The sequence below is a fragment of the Vombatus ursinus genome, unplaced genomic scaffold (assembly GCF_900497805.2).
Source record: "Vombatus ursinus unplaced genomic scaffold, bare-nosed wombat genome assembly UNPS02014793.1, whole genome shotgun sequence".
In the NCBI taxonomy this organism is placed as follows: domain Eukaryota; kingdom Metazoa; phylum Chordata; class Mammalia; order Diprotodontia; family Vombatidae; genus Vombatus; species Vombatus ursinus.
In genome coordinates, this window is record NW_020954571.1 from 8352546 (window position 1) to 8371964 (window position 19419).

The following is a 19419-nucleotide window of genomic DNA, read 5'->3' on the forward strand; positions in this document are numbered from 1 at the left end:
AGACTCCCAACCCCATTCCATCCCATTCCACCCCACCCCAGATCCCTGGAGGGTGTGGCTGGCTGAGGAAACAGCCAGCTAAGCCGGCCTCCCTCCATTGTTTCTCCAGCCTGACTGCGTTCCGCAGTCCTGACTTCAGCAGCCAAATGCTCAGGGTCCTGCTGGCTTTGGGTGGACTCATCCAGCATGTAACTCAAGCCTGGGCTGGATCGGCCCCACTGGGACCTGGAAGAGGTTAAAGCACCAGGATCTTGTCCAGTGGTCTCATGAAGAGCCAAGAATGAGTATGAGTCTGGCAGTATCTTCCTGATGACCTGCCAGGCATCTCCACAGCAGGGCTAACCTGAGAATGAATGGAAGCATCTTCCAGAAGGGCCTTGGGCACCCTTTCTAACTCCCCTTTCCAAGGAAGAAGGGCTATGAGAGGCAGAGAGTGGAGGGTGAGTCAACTCATTTGGGGGACCTAGGAGGCATAGGATATGCCTGGAAACCCTAGAAGTTCCTCTGCCTCCCCAAATCTCTAGTGTCTGGAGGAAGAACCCCATACTACCAGACAAATCAAAACAAATGGCCAGGTAGGTTAGGAAGCGTGCCACTGCATTTGCCCCACGTGCCTTGCCTCAGCACACACTGCCCAGCTCCAATCCTATAGTATAGCATCAGAGGGACAGCCTATGGGGAGTAAACCCCCAAGGCATGGTAATTCAGCATGAGGGGTAAAAGTATACTCTGGGAGAGGGCCAGGTCTTGGGGGAGAGGAGGGGAAGTCTGTATACTATAGTTAAAAGACCTGGAACTTGAATATTTTCTCTAAAAACTACTAAAATTCTAGCTATTATTATTATCATCAAGGCAGAGTTTGAGAAGGTTTTCTCTCACAGGGGTGGAGGTTATCCTTTCCAAGTTAAAACCTTATTATTTCACTGAAATTATACATGTCAGGTATTCCTCTCCCCCACAAAATTAAATTCCCCATTCTTCATTAGTGTTAAAAAGGATTTCCTTATATAAACTCTGAATAAAAAAAGAAAATCCTTTTTCTCTCAATCCTAACATGTAAGACAACACTACAACACTACTCTTTGCCTCCCCATGAGAAGTTCTAAGAACTATGAATGAAGCATAGAGGTGGGAAGTTTGGGAGTGGGGAAAGAGTCATGAGTGGTACTCCCTGAGCCCAGGTTCTGGATGAGGTGGGGGAAAAGGGACTCCCAACATCTAGAAACCAGAATATGCACTAGTCCATGAAGCCTAGTGAAAAGAGCCACCATCTCAAAGTAAGGAGACCCAGCTCTGAGTGACCTTAGTCAAGTCCTTTGACTTGATTCTCTGGGCCTCTGTTTCCCCATCTGTTAAAAGGAATTAAACCAGATATTTAAAGTCCAGTCCAGCTCTCACCTTCTTTGTTCCAAAGTCCTATCCTGCTCTAATTTCTGATTTTATGACTTCTAAACTGGCTTTTAAGTCATTTGCTCTCAGGTTGGGAATCCCTGGCCAAGGGAAAAATAGACAGAACCACACTCACCAGCAATAGTCTATCCCTGCCCCCACTTTTCTTGGTTGGAGATTAACAATTTGCAACCTGAAACTTCAGTGACCTTGAGCAAATTGGGAGAAAGATCTAACTTGTTTAGTGGAGGGGGGGAATGGGTCAATTGGGACGTATATTTAGAAAAGAAGGTGGAGAAACTTGTGGAAGAAGAGAGTTTAAGTATGGGGTGGGGAAAACACAGATCTATCCCAATCACGGTCCCGAGGACAAAAAGAATACTGGAGAGGAAGGAGGGAAAAAAGAGGGACCAATAAACTTTTAAGTTGTAAATGTGGATGGAGGCAGATTCCAAACTGCTTTCTAGAGGGTACACAAATATTTCCCAAGGAAAGATACAAACGAGGTCGGGGAGAGGTTCCAGGGCGACAGAGTCCCGGGGGACAAAATATACGCCCCAGTTAACTGTGTTTACGAGAAAAGAGAGAAGCAAGGCAACCATCTCCCAACGTGAGCCTGATCGATCAGAGGGAAGTTTTTCCAGCCACTTAGAGGCAGCCAATGGCTTTCTTACCCTGTTAATTTCCTCCAGCCTCCTCCCCTGCCGGGCTTTCAGCAAGCCGAACGCTTTCCCTCCTGTAGAAAACAAAGAAGAGAGGGTAGTTTTGAAGGGAGCGAGGAAGGTGCTCATCTCTTCCAAAAGGCATGATTCTCTATCCCCCAAACTTTCTAGGCTGTAAAAAGTTAACTTGGAAAACCCCAAGCAAGACTGAAAGTTGGAGGACTATGGGAAGTGGTTTGGGGATAGGCAGGTGTCCGAAGAAGGATGGTGGGAGGTAGGAGGGAGGATAGAGTTAGATTGGGAGGGAGGCGTTAGGGGAACGGGGAGACAGAAATAGATTCTCTTACCTTGGAATCTCTTGCTCAGGGCTACAGACATGCCGAAGTCCATCTCTGTGGCTCTCTGGTGTGAAACCTCCAAAGCAGTCAGTGGAGTGGGTAGTGGAGTCCTCTGGCCAGAGGCGGCAGTGGTTGGGGGCAGCAGAAGGGCGGAGAGACCGGCGGTGCTCCGGTCACACCCCCCCGCCCGCCCCCCCCCCAAGACAGCCCAGCCTCTCTTGAATGCAACTATTATGTAGGACAACTGAGACACCCAGACCCTCTGCTGGAGAAAATGGAAGAATGCAGAAACCAGCCCAGCCCTCCTCAACCTGTTGCTGTCCTAGCCAGAGGGAAGTTTTAACCCTTGTCAGCCCACAAGTTGCAACCTTCACCCGTCACCACCACCGTCAGAATCCTCTGCAGAAGGCCCCTGTATATATTCAAGGGGAAGGCATTAATGCGTTTTGAGGCCACAAATTCCCTGAAGGATTAAGGTGCGCCTGCCACGAGAGTGGCAGACACACGGTGTCAAGTTAAGTCTAGAATGGAATGCTGGTCTGGGATTCAGTAAAGGAGCAGTGGGGTGGGGGGACGTCTAGTCAGGACACTCCAGCTCTAATGTGGGCATTTTCTCTGGCTGTCCTTCAAGCTTGGAATACTTTCTCTTTTCATCTCTCCATCTACTGACCTCCGTGGCTTCCTTTAAGTCCCAACTAAAATCCCGTCTTCTACAGGAAGCTTTCCTCAACTCCTCTTAATTCCAGTGTTTTCCCTCTGTTAATTATTTCCTATTTATCCTGTATATAGTTTTTTTTGTCTCTGTTTGTATATTGCCTTCTCCATTATATTATAAATTCCTTGAGGTCAGGGACTGTCTTTTGCTTCTTTTTGTATCCCCAGTACTCAGCACAGTGCCTGGCACGTAGTAAGCATTTAATAAATGTTTATTGATTGATTGATTAATGGTGTGACATTGGGCAAATCACTGCTCTGAGTCTCAATTTCACTGATTGTGAAATCCTTGCTTGCCGTGAGAACCAATGAAATAACGTATGCAAAATATACCTGAATTCTTTGGGACAAAAAGAGGGTTGATAAGAGCCAGCTGAGAGTAGTGGAAAGAGTGTTGGACTTGAAATCAGGAGATAGCTATGTTCAAATTCTGACTCTGATATTCACTAGCTGGGTGGACAAGTCACTTCACCTCTCTCTGAGAAGGGTGAGCCTCTTTCTTTATCTCTAAAATGAGGGTGATCCTTTCACTATCTGCCTCTTTTGGCCCCTTTGAGCAAGGTGAGCCTCACTTTCTTCATCTCCAAAATGGTGTTGCTAATGCCTACACCGCCTACCCTACCTCACAGGGTTGCTTGAGGAAAAAGTTTTGCAGGCCTTCAAGTTTTATAGAAATGAGCTATTATTAAAGAAGTATGAGGCATTTGGAGAAGGAAATGGCAAACCACTCCAGTATCTTTGCCAAGAAAACCCCAAATCGGGTCATAAAGAGTCAGACAAGACTGAAAAAGGACTGAACAACAAAATGAGGCATTACTATTTGATAGAAGGCTCATATTTCTAGAGCTATGGAAAGGACCTTAGGTCATCTAATCCAACTCCTTCATTCTACTGATGAGGAAACTGAGGTCCAGATAAGATTTGCTTTTCAAGTCACATTGTTGCTTGAAAGTGAGAGCTAATTGCAACTCCAGTCCATTGACTCCAAATTCAGTCCTCTTTCTACTTCATAGTGATACTTTTATAAACATCGTGGTCCTCTGGAGATGGGCTCTTGGGTTCTTTTCCTAATAGAAATATTAGAGGCCAGTGGTAAACAGGTCACTGTTCAGTAAGGGGTGGGACTGGAAAAAAAAAAAGTGATTTCTAGTCCCCAGTATTGGTAGGAGTAATTATATTTAAGGATTATGATGGCGAGAGGAAAGCAGTAGAAGCAAACAGAACAATAATATCAGAGTAGAATTCAGATTCTCGGAACCTGGAAATTCTGCCTCACCCTGGTTGTGCTGGTTGTATGTGTATACCCAGCCTTCCTAAATCTCACTGCCATTCAGTGGCAGTAAGGAGTTCCTCCTTTGTTTCCTGACCTCAACAATTGTATGGTGTTAAAAACCAGATGTTGAACAGCTGCTCTGCTCCACCCTGGGGTGGCAGGGACAGTGATTTCTTGAAGGAAATCAGCTTGTTAACAATAGAAAGTCATGGGACTTCAAGGGCTCCCCTATAACTCTAAGGAAATGGAACATAAACAGCTTTCCCATCTTCTTGAATGCACAGAGGGAGTCAAGTGGGACTTGAGTTAATAAAAAGAGTTGTATCCTGGAGAACAATCACCAGAATCGACTGCACCACTGGAACCACATTAGCTCTATTAGAATGTAAGAGAGTAAGGATTGTCCCATTCTTTGCATTTGTATCATCACTACCACATGTATCATTGGGACCTGACGATCCCAATGTAGGTGCATAATAAATGCTTTTTGATTGACTGATTGATTGACTAAATGAGAGGCAATGACAAAGGTCTACTTGACAGCCAAATCCAAAAGATCATTATATGTCTTTGTATATCAGTATTGATAGTAATGACTAACATTTATGCAGCACTTTACAAATACCACGTCATTTGATATTCATAATAACCCTGGGAGGTAGGTGCTATTCTTTATCCCCCTTTTACTGAGGAAAGGCATGTTATTAAGTGACTTGCCCAGGTTTACACAGCTAGTAAGTATATGAGGCTAAATTTGAACTCAGGATTTCAAGGTGACTCCAGGTTTGGCATTTTCTACAAAATATATCCCCTAGCTTGACTGCTACTCCTGCCCCACAGCCGACCTTTAGCAGCACCAGACTACATCGCAAGCAGCTTCCTAGCTGGCCTTCCTGACCCTTGTCTTTTTCTCATTCTAATCCTACATATGTTGCTGGACTTAAATACCATTTTTATCAAGTCACTCTCTGATTCAAAACTTCCTGCATTTTCACAGGGTTCTCTTCCATGCCCGCTTTTCCTTCCTTCCTCATTTCTGTCTCCCGGCTCATCTTACTTCATTCAAGTCCCAGCTATACCCCCACCTTCTACAAGAAGTCTTTCTGATCCACCTTAATGCTGCTGCCTTCCCTCTGGTGATTGTCTCCAATTTATTCCCCATTAGACCATGGGCTCCTTGAGAGCAGGGACTAATTGGTGTTTTTTGGCCTTTCTTCATCTCTCCAGAGCTTAGCATGGTGCCTGGCACACAGTGGACGTTTAATAAATGCTTGCCGGCTGTTTCATACTAGATCAACTGAAGCTGTCTCTCTCTGGCTTTCCCGTGACTTGGCTCCCACCAAATTACTTTGTATCCTTTTATTTACTTTTTATGTATTTTTATATACTTAGGAATACATGTTGCCCCCATTGAATGTAAGCTCTTTGAGGGAAGGCAATGTTTCATTTTTGTCCTGGTATCACAGTGCCCAGAATAATGCCTGGTACAAAAAGGTGTTTAATATATGCCTGTTGATCGTTGGACTGATGGATATACACACTCACATGTGTACACTTCCCTATCCCCCCCCAACAAAGCAGCAATGTCAGAATAAAACTCAAATATCCTTCTAAGGCCTTTTATTTCTAGATTAAACAGAAGGGCTTTACGCTATCGCTCTGTCTCCAGACCACATTGTAAGGTGTTGTCTTCTATTTTAAAAACCTTTGGGGATCTGGGGACCCTTCACTCCATATCCCTGCTTACAGTCATCTATGTAGTGGGTTGGTGGGAGAGGGAGGGAGGTGGCAGCATTCAGAGAGGTGCTCAAACACCCCGTCTCTCTGCTCTCTCCTACCCCATGCGCCAGAATCCCTCATTTCTGTTCCTCCTTTTTAGCCCCCCATGACCCTTCCCGAATGCATGCCATTCTCTATTCCAAGCCTGGAGGTCAGAATTGGAGGAGCAAGCACCTGACCAGATGAGCCGAAGCAGGGAGATCTCCTCTGAGCTGAGGAGATGCAGAAGTCAGCCTTTTGGCCTTCTGAGCTCAGACGCGGACTCCGTTCCTTTGGTTGCTTCCCTGTGTGGGCTGAGGAGAGTGGCTAATAAAGTCCAACAGGAAACTGAGCTGCTGAGTCAGAATCACTCTAGCTGACAGAAATATCTACGCTCCTGTCTACCCTCTGACCCAGGCCTGCAGTCTTCTTCCTTCCAAGGTGCAGGCAATTTTGAAATGAATTCCACGTGGCATCACATAGTAAAAGGGCCTCAGTGCAATGGAAAGGGCTATAAGGGGAGAGAATTCCTTAGGAGACTGTAATTAATTTCAAGAAACAGGAATTAAGCACCAAAATAAGTCGATAGAAAGAGAGAGGGACAAGACACTAGGAGGGAGAGACAGATAAGATCCTGCAGACCTGCCTAACTGGTCAAGCAGTGGACTCGGCAGTCATTTGGTTTCAAGAAATCCCATGTGCCTATTTGGTTTCCCAATCTGTGAAATGGGTGTGTGTATGGGAGGGTGGGAGTGGAGGAGACACTGATCCTAATCTGGATGGGAGGTACAGAGGCTGGGGGTTGGGGAACGCAGAGATTTCCCTAAATCCTACAGCCCCTGCTCTCCTGTTTCTCCAGTGATCATCTGGAGTGGCACCTGCCAGTCCTCTTGGCCCAAGAGAGGCAAGAACTCTGTCCACTCATCACTGGGCTCTTGAGAGATGGTAACTATATATGGGAATCTGTAGGCTGGCAAGCAAAGGGACCACACAGCTCACCTGGCAGCATGAACGGATCATTGTATGTGAGTGGGTTTTGTGCATCCATGCAATAACATGGTGAGAGGTCTGTCTGTGGGGACGTGCCATAGGGATGAGTGAGCACACACATTGGTATGAGTGTGAGCACACATGAATGAGTGTAAGCACACATGCTCATGTATATATGAGTTGTTAGAGGGAGGAGATAATAGGGAATGGTATTCATGGAATAGGAATGTGTACACAGGCAGTTATTTATATAAGCACATGTTGGTATTGGTCTATGCGTGGGCAGAAATGTACATATATACACACAGTGGTATGGGTATGAACGTACTCAATAAGATAGGGTATGTTCGTAGAGGAGGAAGGATGCCCATAGACATGTTGCTATGGTATATAAACATGTTTCTCTGAGTCTTTGTGTCCCCACATGGTGGTATAGCTGGGGAATCATTATTGGCATGAATGATTGTGCAGATGTGGGCATATATGTACAATGTATAGTAAGTATGTACACATGTAGGGATGTGTGCACACATATTGGCGTGGGTGTGAGGGCCCATGTACATATTTGTGTGGCCACTTGTTGGCATGAATACATACACACATCGGGGTATACCTTTGTGTATGCACATGAGTCGGTGTGTACCCACAGGGGTATAGGCATATGTGTGTCTGTGTGCTGGGGGGCACTTAGGTTGGATTCTCACTGCCAGCTGGCACAACCCTCTGGCAGACTGCGCAGAATGTCTTCCAGGTTCTGTTTGTCTGCCTGGATCTCCTTGAGGTCACTCTCCAAGTCTTGGATCTGGAGCTCCTGCTGTTCTGCCTCCTGCTGTAGCAGGCTCAGTTTCCCCTGCAGGGGCCCCTGTCCATCCAAGTGCTGCCTCAGTGTCTCCAGCTTCTGCTCCGTCTCATTCAGGGCTGAGGCTAGAGCTTGGTGGGTGTCCAGCTTCCCTGGGTTGGGGGGAGGAAAGGAGAGGGAAGGGCAAACACTATCCCTCAGTTCTCCCAACCCAGATCCCCAGATCCCCCTGCTTATCATTCTGTGGGGCCAGCAGCTTGAGGATGGCCAAGACCATCCCCCTGCAGCCAGGCCCTCTTTAGCTGGAGTCTGTTTTCAACCTGCTGTGCTTAATGAATTAATATGCTTAATGTTCACCTCAGAGGCCACCTCCTTCTAGGAAACTTTCTCTGGTCCCTATCCCTCCCTCAGCTGAAAGCTTCTCTCCCTCTTCAATTTTTCCTTTGCTTGGATCTCTCTTTCCAGAGAATCACATTCAACATTGTATGTAGAGGACATATACATATCCTATCTCTTCAGGGAAACTGTTAAGGGGAGGGACTGTGCCATTTATCATCTGTGCCTCCCTAATTCCCAGCACAAGGCCTTGAATATGGATGGATGGAATAGAATGGAATGGAATTCAATCCTGAAAAAAGATTGCTAGGCAAGAAGCAGGCTGCAGTAGTGGAAAAAGAGCTGGCCTCAGAATGAGATGGATCTGGGTGTTAGTTCAGTCTTGATTTGGGCAAGTCAATTCACATGTCAAAGCTCTGAGACCAGCAGATGCAGATCTGCATTAGGAGACAGAATTTCTTCACCTGGAGTTTCTTGGTCCTTACATTCCCTATCAAAAATACTATCTCTCTATGAAGTCTTCCCTGACCACTCCAGCACACAGGGATGTCTCACTCCTCTGTTGTTGTTGTTCAGTCTTTTTTCAATGGCATCCCACTCTTTGAGACTCCATTTGGAGTTTTCTTGGCAAAGATACTGGAGTAGTTTGCCATTTTCTTCTCCAGCTCACTTTATAGAAGAGGAAACTGAGGCAAACAGGGTTAAGTGACTTGCATACAGCTAGTAAGTGTCTGGGATCAGATTTGAACTCAGGGAGATGAGTCTTCCTGACTCCAGACTGGGTGCTTTATCCATTGTGCCACCTAGTTGCCTTATCTCCCTCCTCTACCCTCCTTGAACCATGAGTATCTATTTAAACCAACCGTTGGACACTTACTTGGCACACACACTACCTTGTGAATGATTTTGTCATGAGTCTTATCTCATCTTCCCTCTAAATGCTAATCTCAGTGAGGGCAGGGATTGAATCTCATCTATCTCTGTATCCTCAACAGCATTAAGCAGAATGCCTTGATAGAGCAGTTACTTAATAAAGATGTGTCAGTGGTGATGAAGCCTTCTATGGAAGACAGAGGAGAAGGTGTCCTAAGAGACACAGTTCTTACCCACTCGAGTAAGCAGGACAGACAAGGTCTTGATGTCCATCTCCAGGGAGATCCGGGCTTCCCGTATGTTCCTTTCTACCTTGTTCAACCCAGTCCCTACCTTCCAAAAGAGAAAGATAAGGTCCATGAGTCAGCTAGTCAATAAACATTTATTAAGCACCTCCTCTGTGCCAGGCACTATGCTAAGTGATGGGGCTACAAAAAGAAGCAAAAGACAGTCCTTACCATCAAGGAGTTCATAATCTAATTGGGGAGACAACATGCAAACAAATTTGTACAAACAAGCTAAAAAAAGTAAAATAGGAAGCAATTAACAGAAAGAAGGCACTAGAATTAAGAGGGGTTGCAAAAAGCTTCCTGTAGAAGGTGGGATTTTAGTTGGGACTTGAAGTCAGTGGAGATAGAGTATTTTATTCGAGGAACAGAAAGGAGGACGATGTGACTGGACTGAAGAGTATGTGTGGAGAGAAGAAGGAATGTAAAGTAAGAAGACTGGAAAAATGTGGGGGAGGGACTTGGGGGGGGGAGTTTTGAACGCCAAATGGAGGGTTTTATATTTGACCTTGGAGGTAATAAGGAGCCACTGTAGTTTATTGAGTACAACAGTTTTTTGCACCTTAGGAAAATCACTTTGGCAGCAGAATGGAGGAAGGATTAAAGTGGGGAAAGATGAGGCTATTGCAACAGTCCAAGTATAAGGGAATGAGAGCATGCACCAGGGTGGCGGCAGTGTCAGAGGAGAGGAGGGGGCTTATTTAAAAGATGTTGCAATGGTAAAATCAACAGGTCTTGGAAACAGATTGGATATGACGGGCGAGAGATAGTGAGAAGTCGAAGGTGACACCTAGAATGAGATTCTGGAAGACTGGGGGGGGAGGGGGGCGGGGATGGTAATGCCCTCAACAGTAATAGAGAAAGTAGGAGAGGAGAGTTTAGGAGAAAGACAGTGAGTTCTGTGGAGGACATGTTGAGTTTAAGATGTACATGTGTAACTAATTACAGAGAGGCCACCAACCAGGAGGAAATTAAGTGGGCTTTGAGAGTGGTCAGCTTACCCACTCAACTTTCTCCATCTCCCTCCTTCTCTCCTTGGACACCATCACCTGCCTGGAGATGTCCTGGAGGGTTCCTTGTGCTTGGTTAGTGAGTTTGACGGCTTTTCGGTATTCCTGTTTACTTTTCCTCAGCAAGGCTTTGGAATGCTGGAGGTGGAGAACAGGACAAGACCAAGAATAGCTTGAGTTAATTACCACCATTTGATGGAAGATGAATATTTATCAGAGCAATGCCCAGGAACCCAAAGCACCACACGAACAAGATCTCACTCAACTGTCCCAAAGTAAGAATGCTAACTGAAGGGCAGCATTGTAACTTGGGGAGAGAGCTAGCCTTGGAGTCCGGGAGACCTGGGTTCAGGTCCCATCTCTGACACATTTTGGTTCTGTGACTCTGGACTAATTACTTAATCTTCCAGCTCTGGATCTATGAATAGCACTCCCAAACCCCAGCTCTTTCCACTAGCCAATAGTTCTTTGCCCAACCAAAGGTTTTTCATAGGTGCCAAATAATGTTAGTTACAGAATGGTTTGCACAATTGGGGGGGGGGGAAGAAACGCTTATCAGAATTGGGCCCCAACTTGAAGCAGGAAGCTCAAGTCTGGTTCGGGCCAATCCCCTTCTATTGGCCCATAGTGAGAAGAGAAGTCGCTCAAGGAAACAATTAACTGTTCTGACCTTTGTCCTCTCTTTAGCCAATAACTCAGCTTCCTTGGCCTTCTTCTTAGCCGTGGCAGAGACAGAAGTAGCATTTCCCAGCGTCCTCTCTGCCTGCTTAGTTTTCTTCTGGGTGTCACCAATGAGTCTGTCTTGGATGATCCTTGCCTTTTTCCTTAGAGCTGCCTGGTCCTGTGGCTGTGGAAATGTTTTTCCCATTTCTACAAAACAAGAGTAGGACAGATGATGCCCTTAGAACTTTTGGCTTTAGATATTACTTGTTCATTCATTCATTCATTCATTCATTCATTCATTCATTCAACAGAAGCATCTTTGGATAGTAGAGGGAACCGTGGCCCTGAAGATAGGAGATCTGTTTTCAAATCCAGTGTTAGACAATTATTAATTATGTGACCCTGGGCAAGTGACTTAAAAGCTATCTGCCTCTGTTTCTTTATCTGTAAAATGAGAGTAATAATATTTGTCCTCCCTACCTTTCAGGGATTTTGTGAGGAAAGTGCCTTGCAAATCTTAGAGAACTACATAAATATGAACTGTTATTATTTTTTCCATTTAAAAAAACCTTTATATTCATTTCATGTTGTTTTGAAAACACAGAAATGAGATGGGGAAAACCCAAGGGGACAAATACAACCATGGAGTACAGTGTCTCCCAAAAGTTTTCAGCTTTCACAGCAGTGTAGAAACAGGAGGGGGATAAGACCCCTACATTATCTACTATGTAACTTAGTGAAAGGGATAAAACTCAGGTCTTCTTGAAGGTGTGTGGCATAAGAGATGGAATGGGAAATGTGAACTATTAACGTGCCTATCGCATGCGTTGTGTTAGGTGCTGAAACAGATGGAAAGTTTAAATTGGACATAGGCTCTTACCCTCAAAAAGCTTTTAGTCTGATAATACCTAATAATACATGAAATAGATGCATCAGAAAATTGTAAAAAAAAAACTTCATGAAAGAAAGCTCAGGGAAGGCTTCATGGAGTAGGTGGTATTTGGGCATTAATTAACAAGCAAAGAGAAGAGTGAAAGGCATTATAGGAATGTGAGGAAGGACAAGGAGGCATGAGATTATAGGTTGAGTTTGGTGCAACAGAGAGCAGTCCATTTTGCCTGAGCTATAGCATTCATGAAGTGGAATAATGTCAGAAAAAGAGTGGAAAGGTAGAGTGGTCCCAGATTGTGGAGGACTTTGAATGGCAGATAGAGGAGTTTGAAGTTTACTGAGTAGGTTGTAGGTAGCCATGGAAGATTTTTGAGCAGAGGAATAGCATGACCAAATAATAGCATTGATATTGCACTTTTAAGTTTTTAACATGCTTTAAATCTGCTCCTCATTTTGCCTTTCTTTGTATACCCAGGACTTAGTACAGTGCTTGACATATAGTAGGTGCTTAATAAATGCTTGTTGATTAGACTTGATGCTCACAACAATCCTGTGGAATAGTTGCAATTATTATTCCCATTTTACAGATGAAGAAATTAAAGCTGAGATAAGCTAAGTGACCTACCAAGGGGCACACAGCTACTACTGTGTGACACAATTAAAATTCAAGCTTTCTTATTTCCAAGACAAATACTCTATCCACTGACCTGCTCAGCTGCCTTAAATCTACAGATAAGAGATTATTCCCTTAAGGTAAAATGAAACACCGTAAAGTATCTGCTTGTACAGATCAGGCCCAGGATCTGTGTTTGATTTCTCTCAACAAGAGTTATTAATAAAATTTTTAACAATAGTTTCCCTTGAAAAAAAGTGAATTTAGCTCATCTTAGAACAAATAATAAATACAACAATAATAACAGTGAGCATTTATATAGCACTTAAAAGTTTGCAAAGCACTTTACAAATATCATTTCATTTTATCCTCAAATCAGGTAGGTGAATTTATTAGCCCCATTTTACAGATGAGTGTACTGAGGCAGTAAGAGGTTAAGTGATTTGCCCTGGGTGCTGGATTTGAATTCTATAAACAAACATCAACCGGTAGTAGAGGAAGGTCCCAGAAGCAAGCTAAGAATTCAGAAATGTAAGCTTGGAGTGATGTTTGTCAAGAACAAAGCTTACCTCTTCCTAGAAAATGCTCTTGGAAGCAATAGTAACTGATAGCGCCTCAAGGTTTGCAAAAAACTTTATATAGTTTATCTCTTTTGATCCCCACAACTGTCTGAAATAGGTACTAAACGTGTTAGTATTTTCCCAGCCTTCCTTAATCTTAGTTCCTTCCTTCCAAGACTACTCCCATTTATCCTGTACATATCTTTGTACAGAATTGTTTGCATGTTGTGTCCCCCATTAAACTGAGAGCCTCAGGAGAGCTGGGATTGTTTTTTTGGCTTTCTTTGTATCCCTAGGGCTTAGTACAATTCTTGGCATAAAGCAAATATGTAATAAATGCTAATTTATCAAATGCTTAATTAAGTTTAAACAAATTTAATAATTCATAAATACATGAATTTTATAATATATAAAATAAAATTAATTTAATTAATCAAAATGCGTTTGATAAATGCTAATTGACTGACTGACTGTACTGTTATCATCTTTACAGATGAGGCAACTGAGGCTCAGAAACAACCTTTTTGCATTATTCTTCTTTGACTTACTCATTCATGGTCACATTGTAAGTGGCAAGGGTGGGATTGGAACTCAAGTTTAGAACTCAACCCACCACACCAGTCTCCTTCTGTGCATTTTATAGCTCCACGTAGGAAAAAAAAATTGTGATATGAAGAAACCTGTCCTCCATGTCTGGAATGCTTGCTCTCCCTCCTCACCTTGCCTCTTGGTTTCTCTGAATTTCTTCAAAAATGAGCACAAATCCCACCTTCTCCTGGAGGCTTTCCTGATCCCTCCAGCTGCTAGGGTCTTCCCCTCTGATGTCACCTTCCTTCAGTTTGTATATGTCTTGCACATATCTAGTTATTGTCAAGTTTGTCTACCTCAGAATAGCGCCTCCTCTGAGGACAAGGACAGCATTTTTGCCTTTCTTTAAGTGCTCAGAGTTGAGTTTAATAAATACTCCTTTTGGTTTCAGACCAAAACAAGAAAACTGAGAAAGGCCTTGTTCTTTTATCTTCAGATCTTAAGGTTCTTCCACATCTGTGGTTTTATCATAGATGGGACAAGTGTGGACTCCCTTTGGCCCCCTTCACTAACCCAGAGCAGGCTCGGAGCATCAAAAGGGCTTCATATAAATATGAAAAGCCTGGATTGTGGTTTGGTAGGGGGGAAACAATAACCATGCCCCCTGGACTTAATTTTGCTCTCTAGTGTCCCTACTCTTCATCCCGCTTCATTTGCATGGAAAAGCAAAAGAGTTTTAGAAAAGGGAAAGTGGCTTGCCCAGGATTTGGAGAATCCTGGGTAATTTGTTGTAATTGTGGTCTCTAGACCAGGAGATCTCAATCTTCTTTTTGTCCCTGGTGCCTTCCCAGAATGTCTTAAAAGACACGTAGGAATGATTTTAAAGATACATAGTATTTAAAGAAACCAATTATGTTGAAATACAGTTATCAAAATATTAAAAAAAAAACAACTCAGGGACCCCATGTTAAGAACTTGTGCTAAATTGATGCAAATGAGAGTTTAGCAAGAGGAAATTAAACATTAAGTTATATGGAATTTTGTGCCCTCCTTCCTATAATAATATGTATTTAATTGCTTTATATATGTTTGTGTTGATTCACTTTATATTTATGCTGCATATGAATGGTCTTATCACTCTCACTAGAATATAAATTCTTAGAGAATAGGAATTGTTTCATTCTTAGTACTTGTATCCCCAGAGCCTAGTACAAAGTAGGGCCGTAATAAATGCTTTTTGGTTGATGAGCTCTAAGTAAGATAGTGTATGGCTTTTAGAATCTGGGAAATACAGTTCAAAAAGCATATTGAAGATTGAAGGTACTAGGGAGACCTTGGCACTTGGGGCAAGGAATAACCTTCTAGAGAGAGAACAATCTTCCTGGTAAGCCAACACTGAGGAAACACAGCATTTTATGGAGAGGGTGAGAGGATCATAAAATAATTAAGAACTAGAAGGGACAAAGGCACTGGAGGTTTTTTCCTAGTCCAGTGATTGGGTTGTTAGGGCTTTTGTTTTTACAAAAGAGCTGTAGCAGGCGGAGTCAAGATGTAGCACGAAGAAATATAGCTATCCTACAACATCGCCATAGAACTCTAGAAAATGCCACAGATTTAGTTCTGATTGGACTCAGTAAAAAAAAAAAAATCACAATCGTTTTCCCAGCCCAGGTCAGCAAGGGGAGAGTGGTCTGTGTATATTGGGGATGAAGGAATGGCCTTGCGTAATATTCTAGGGGGAGAGTTGGGCTCTAGGACAAGAAGAGGTCTCAGATTCAGCAAAGAAAGGCCTGATCTTACGTAGAATGCCGAGATAGGTGCCCACTGGCATTTCTGTTGCTCACCACCCAGTTCGGAACTATCCCTGAAATTCTGGAATAACTCAACACTCAATATTCCAATAAAGCAGCAGCAGGACCCTAGAAGATACAAACTCAGCCTAGAAATTCCCTCCAGAAGTTTGTACAGGCCAGCTCTAACATAAATCCCAAAGTCAGGAAGTAATCTGGCAGAATAAAGAAACAAAAAAAGAATCTTAACATTTCCACTTCACTCCCTGGTTCTAAGAGATCAGGGCAGTTTTCTTTCATAGATCTGGAGTTAAGTGGAAATGGAAAGACTCCACTGGCCATTTCCTAGAATGAAACCCCAAAATGAAAACTCCCATAAACATTATAGTCAAAATTTGTAGCTTCAAGGTAAAAGAAAAAAATATTGCAAGCAACTAGAAAGAAAGAATTCAAGTTTCCAGGAGTCACAGTCAGGATCATACATGATTTAGCAATCACCCCTGTAAAGAAGCAGAGAGCTTGGAATATGATATTATTGAACGCAAAGGATATAGACTTATAGCCAAGAATAACTTACCCAGAAAAACAGTATAATCCTATAGAGGAAAAAATAAATTTTTAATGAAACAGAGGACTTTCAAGCATTTTTGATGGAAAGATCACAGTTGAGTAGAAAATCTAAAGATAAATACAGGAATCAAGAGAAATATGAAAAAAGTAAACATGAACCAGCAATCATAAGGGACTAAACATAGATAAATTATTCTCATTCTAATATGGGGAGATGATACATGATATGTCCCCTCCAAACCCTATCATCATTAGGAGTCAAAGGAGGAGTCTCATTAAACAGATGACCTCAAAATAATTCTGTTGTGCTTTGATGATCTTAAAAGAAGAATGGAAAGGGAGGGGAGGAGGTAGAGGTATAGAATCAGTTCTAACTGAATCATGAGAGCTGATTGTTAAATTTTCAAAGTGAACAGCTACAGCTTGGAAATAAGTAAATGCTATAAATCAGGGATTGATTTATTATTTTGTTGATTTCCAAAATTAAGAAAGTGATGGGGAAATGTTAATAATTCATATTAAACTTAAAAGTGTGTTGTGGGTACATTTTTTCTTAGAGACCCAGTTGTTAGACGTTTACCAGTCATACTATAGAGAAAAGGAATGCACTAGGAGGGAAAATGAAGAGAAAGGATAGGAAAAATTATCTCACGTAATCAGGATGCCCAAGGAGGAAAGGTTAGGGGGAGTGGGCAACACTTAAAACTCATTTTCACATGAACTAGTAGAATGTACACACATATATATGGTTTGGTACAGAAATACATTTCACTCAACAGGGAAATAAGAGGGAGAGGGAAGAATGGAGAGGAGGCAATAAGAGGGAGGGTAGATTAAGGGAGGTGCTAGTTTTAGGCAAAATATTCCTTAAGTATAGATTTGCAATCAATCAATAAATATTAAGTGACTACTACGTGCTGGGCATGAGCAGCTAAGTGGCAAAATGGATAGAGTGCCAGGCCTGGAGTTAAGAAGACTTATCTTCCCAAGTTCAAATCTGACCTCAGATACTTACTAGCTTTGTGACCCTGAAAGCAAGTCACTTCACCCTGTTTGCCTCAGTTTCCTCAATTGTAAAATGAGCTGGAAAAGGAAATGGCAAACCACTCTAGTTTTCTTTGCCAAGAAAACCCCAGATGAGGTCACCAAGAGTCAGACATGACTGAAAAGTGACTCAACAACAATAGCAAATGTCCCAGGCACTGTGCTAAGCACTGGGGAGACAAAGAGAAGCAAAAGACAGGTCCTGGTCTCAAAGAGCTTGCGAAAAATATTTATAGCTACTCTTTTTTTGTGGTGACAGAGAATTAGAAACTGAAGGCATATCTGTCAATTGGGTAATGGCTGAACAGGGTATGACATATGAATATGATGGAATACTATTGTGCTGTAAGAAATGGTGAAGGTGATGGTATCAGAGAAACCTGGGAAGATTTGTTTGAACTGATACAGGGTGAAGCAAGTAGCACCAAGAGAACAATATGTACTATGACAACAATATTGTAAAGACAAACAAATTTGAAAGACTTAGGAACTATGATCAACACAATGACCAACCAGGATTCCAGAGGACTCATGATGAAACATGCTGCCTACGTCCTGGTAGAGAGGTAAAGGATTCAGAGTACAGTGTGAGAAGGTTTTTTTTGAACATGGCCAATGTGAAAATTTGTTTTGCTTGACTATACATGTTTGTAACAGGGGTTTTGTTTTTCTTTGTTTCTCAGTGTTGGAGGGGAAACTGGGGGAGAAAGTGGGAGGGAAAGGAGGACTTTTTATTGAAAAAAGTAATTAAAAAAAGAAATACTAAAAAAAAAAAAGAATTATAGCAGAAGTCTTAGTCTTTAAGCTAAAAGAGACATGGTGGAGCCATTCTCCCTACAAGGAAGAGATATCAAGAACCTTATGGCTAGGGAATCTTGCTTGGCAGCAGCCAGCAGGAACTATAGAACTTTTGGAATAGCTCTGAACAGTATCCATGTGTGACCAGCAGGGAGCAATGCATGGCGGAGACTATAAGTTGATCAGAGACTACAGGTCTAATAGAGATGACAAGTTGGGTAGTGACTACATTTTCTGTAAAGATGATACCCAGGGAACAAAATCAGAGGAAGCCATGCAGTGACATCATCAGAAGATGCAGGAGGTGTGGGGTGATTCAGCAGTGTCACAGATCCCTTTACAAGGCTGCCCCTGGCCACATGTGTTCCTCATATGTATGCTCCTCATTGTGTGCATCCTATACACACACCTTCCCTATGTGTGTCCCTCTCCACATATACTCCTAATGTGTATTCACTCTTCTCCCTGATGGTTATATGTATTTATTGTACAGAGTGTTCCAGGTTTGTAGAGAAAATGTTTTATTGTTGCTCTCCTTGCTTTGCTAGTTCATTAAATGTCTTTACTTAGAGTTAATTGTGTCCTCTGGTTGACTAGTAAAGGTATGGTTTTGAGCTGCTATGGATCTGTAGGATGTTGTGGACCCAAGGTAGCCCTCTCTGGGGGATTCTCTATGCAAGTAGGGTAGGAAGTGGTGCCCCAGCATGCTGTATTCTTAATACATAACCACAAAGAAGGAGAGATTCTCCCCGGAGGAGAGGTTTTCTCAGGAAACCTCTTTCCCAAGGAAGGAGAAGTGGAACCAGTTGCCTAGTTCTAATAGGTACAGGTTGTTTGGCTTCTTATTCCAGCTCTATTGTGGCCTTGTGCTCATATATCAAGTCCTTTCCTGTTTATAGCTCATTTTTTTCACCTGCAGATCTGGGATTCTACTCTTAATGTGCCCGAAGCCCAAGGGAGCAGCTTGGATAAAGACCAGAATGGATAAGAACTTAGGCAAAAGAAGTCGGTGTCCCCTAGTGAAGGAGCTCCTATCTCAGAGGGTAGCTGTACCTTCCAGATCGGTCAGCAAAGTCCTGGAATCACTGACCGTGACTCTGGCTTTGGCAATGGATGAGGTGGCCAGGGTGAAGGCAGAGTCAGCTCCATCATGCAACTGTGGAGAGAGGAGGGAAAGGGTAAGGACATTTCATCAAACCACATCTCATGGAACTGTTATCTGATATCAGACCACAGGCAGAGAGACAACCAAGAGGAACCCAAGATCTCCTGGAAAGAAGCAGCATGGTGCCAGGGAAAAACTTGAAGTCCCTGTAAAAGACAGGAAATGTAACAATCAGTCTCAGTTCCAGAGCATCCACACTCCTCTCATTAGAGATAGAGAGGTGGTAGCCTGTGGGCAAGGAATGAGGGAAGCATATTGTGTGTGTGTGTGTGTGTGTGTGTGTGTGTGTGTGTGTGTGTGACTGTGTGTTCCACTTACCTTAATTTTTTTTTAATTACAAAGGAATGCTCTATGGGAGTTGTAGGGGT

At 43.0% G+C, this 19419-nt stretch overlaps 2 protein-coding genes across 2 annotated transcripts in view; both read right to left on the reverse strand.

Annotated features, from left to right (window-relative positions):
- AIF1L (allograft inflammatory factor 1 like) overlaps window positions 1-2531 on the reverse strand; it is a 29984-nt gene extending 27453 nt beyond the window's left edge. The window contains exons 1-2 of the mRNA XM_027869607.1: window positions 2399-2531; window positions 2064-2125 (exon numbers count right to left, since the gene is read on the reverse strand). Coding sequence (XP_027725408.1) covers window positions 2064-2125; window positions 2399-2441 — 105 coding nt within the window. The 5' untranslated portion in view covers window positions 2442-2531. The remainder of the gene's footprint in view (window positions 1-2063; window positions 2126-2398) is intronic.
- Window positions 2532-5626: 3095 nt separating this feature from the next.
- The window catches only part of LAMC3 (laminin subunit gamma 3), a 79393-nt gene continuing 65600 nt past the window's right edge, over window positions 5627-19419 (reverse strand). Inside the window, exons 24-28 of the mRNA XM_027869606.1 lie at window positions 18940-19042; window positions 11100-11299; window positions 10421-10567; window positions 9366-9465; window positions 5627-8075 (exon numbers count right to left, since the gene is read on the reverse strand). Of these exons, the coding sequence (XP_027725407.1) occupies window positions 7825-8075; window positions 9366-9465; window positions 10421-10567; window positions 11100-11299; window positions 18940-19042 (801 nt within the window). The 3' untranslated portion in view covers window positions 5627-7824. The remainder of the gene's footprint in view (window positions 8076-9365; window positions 9466-10420; window positions 10568-11099; window positions 11300-18939; window positions 19043-19419) is intronic.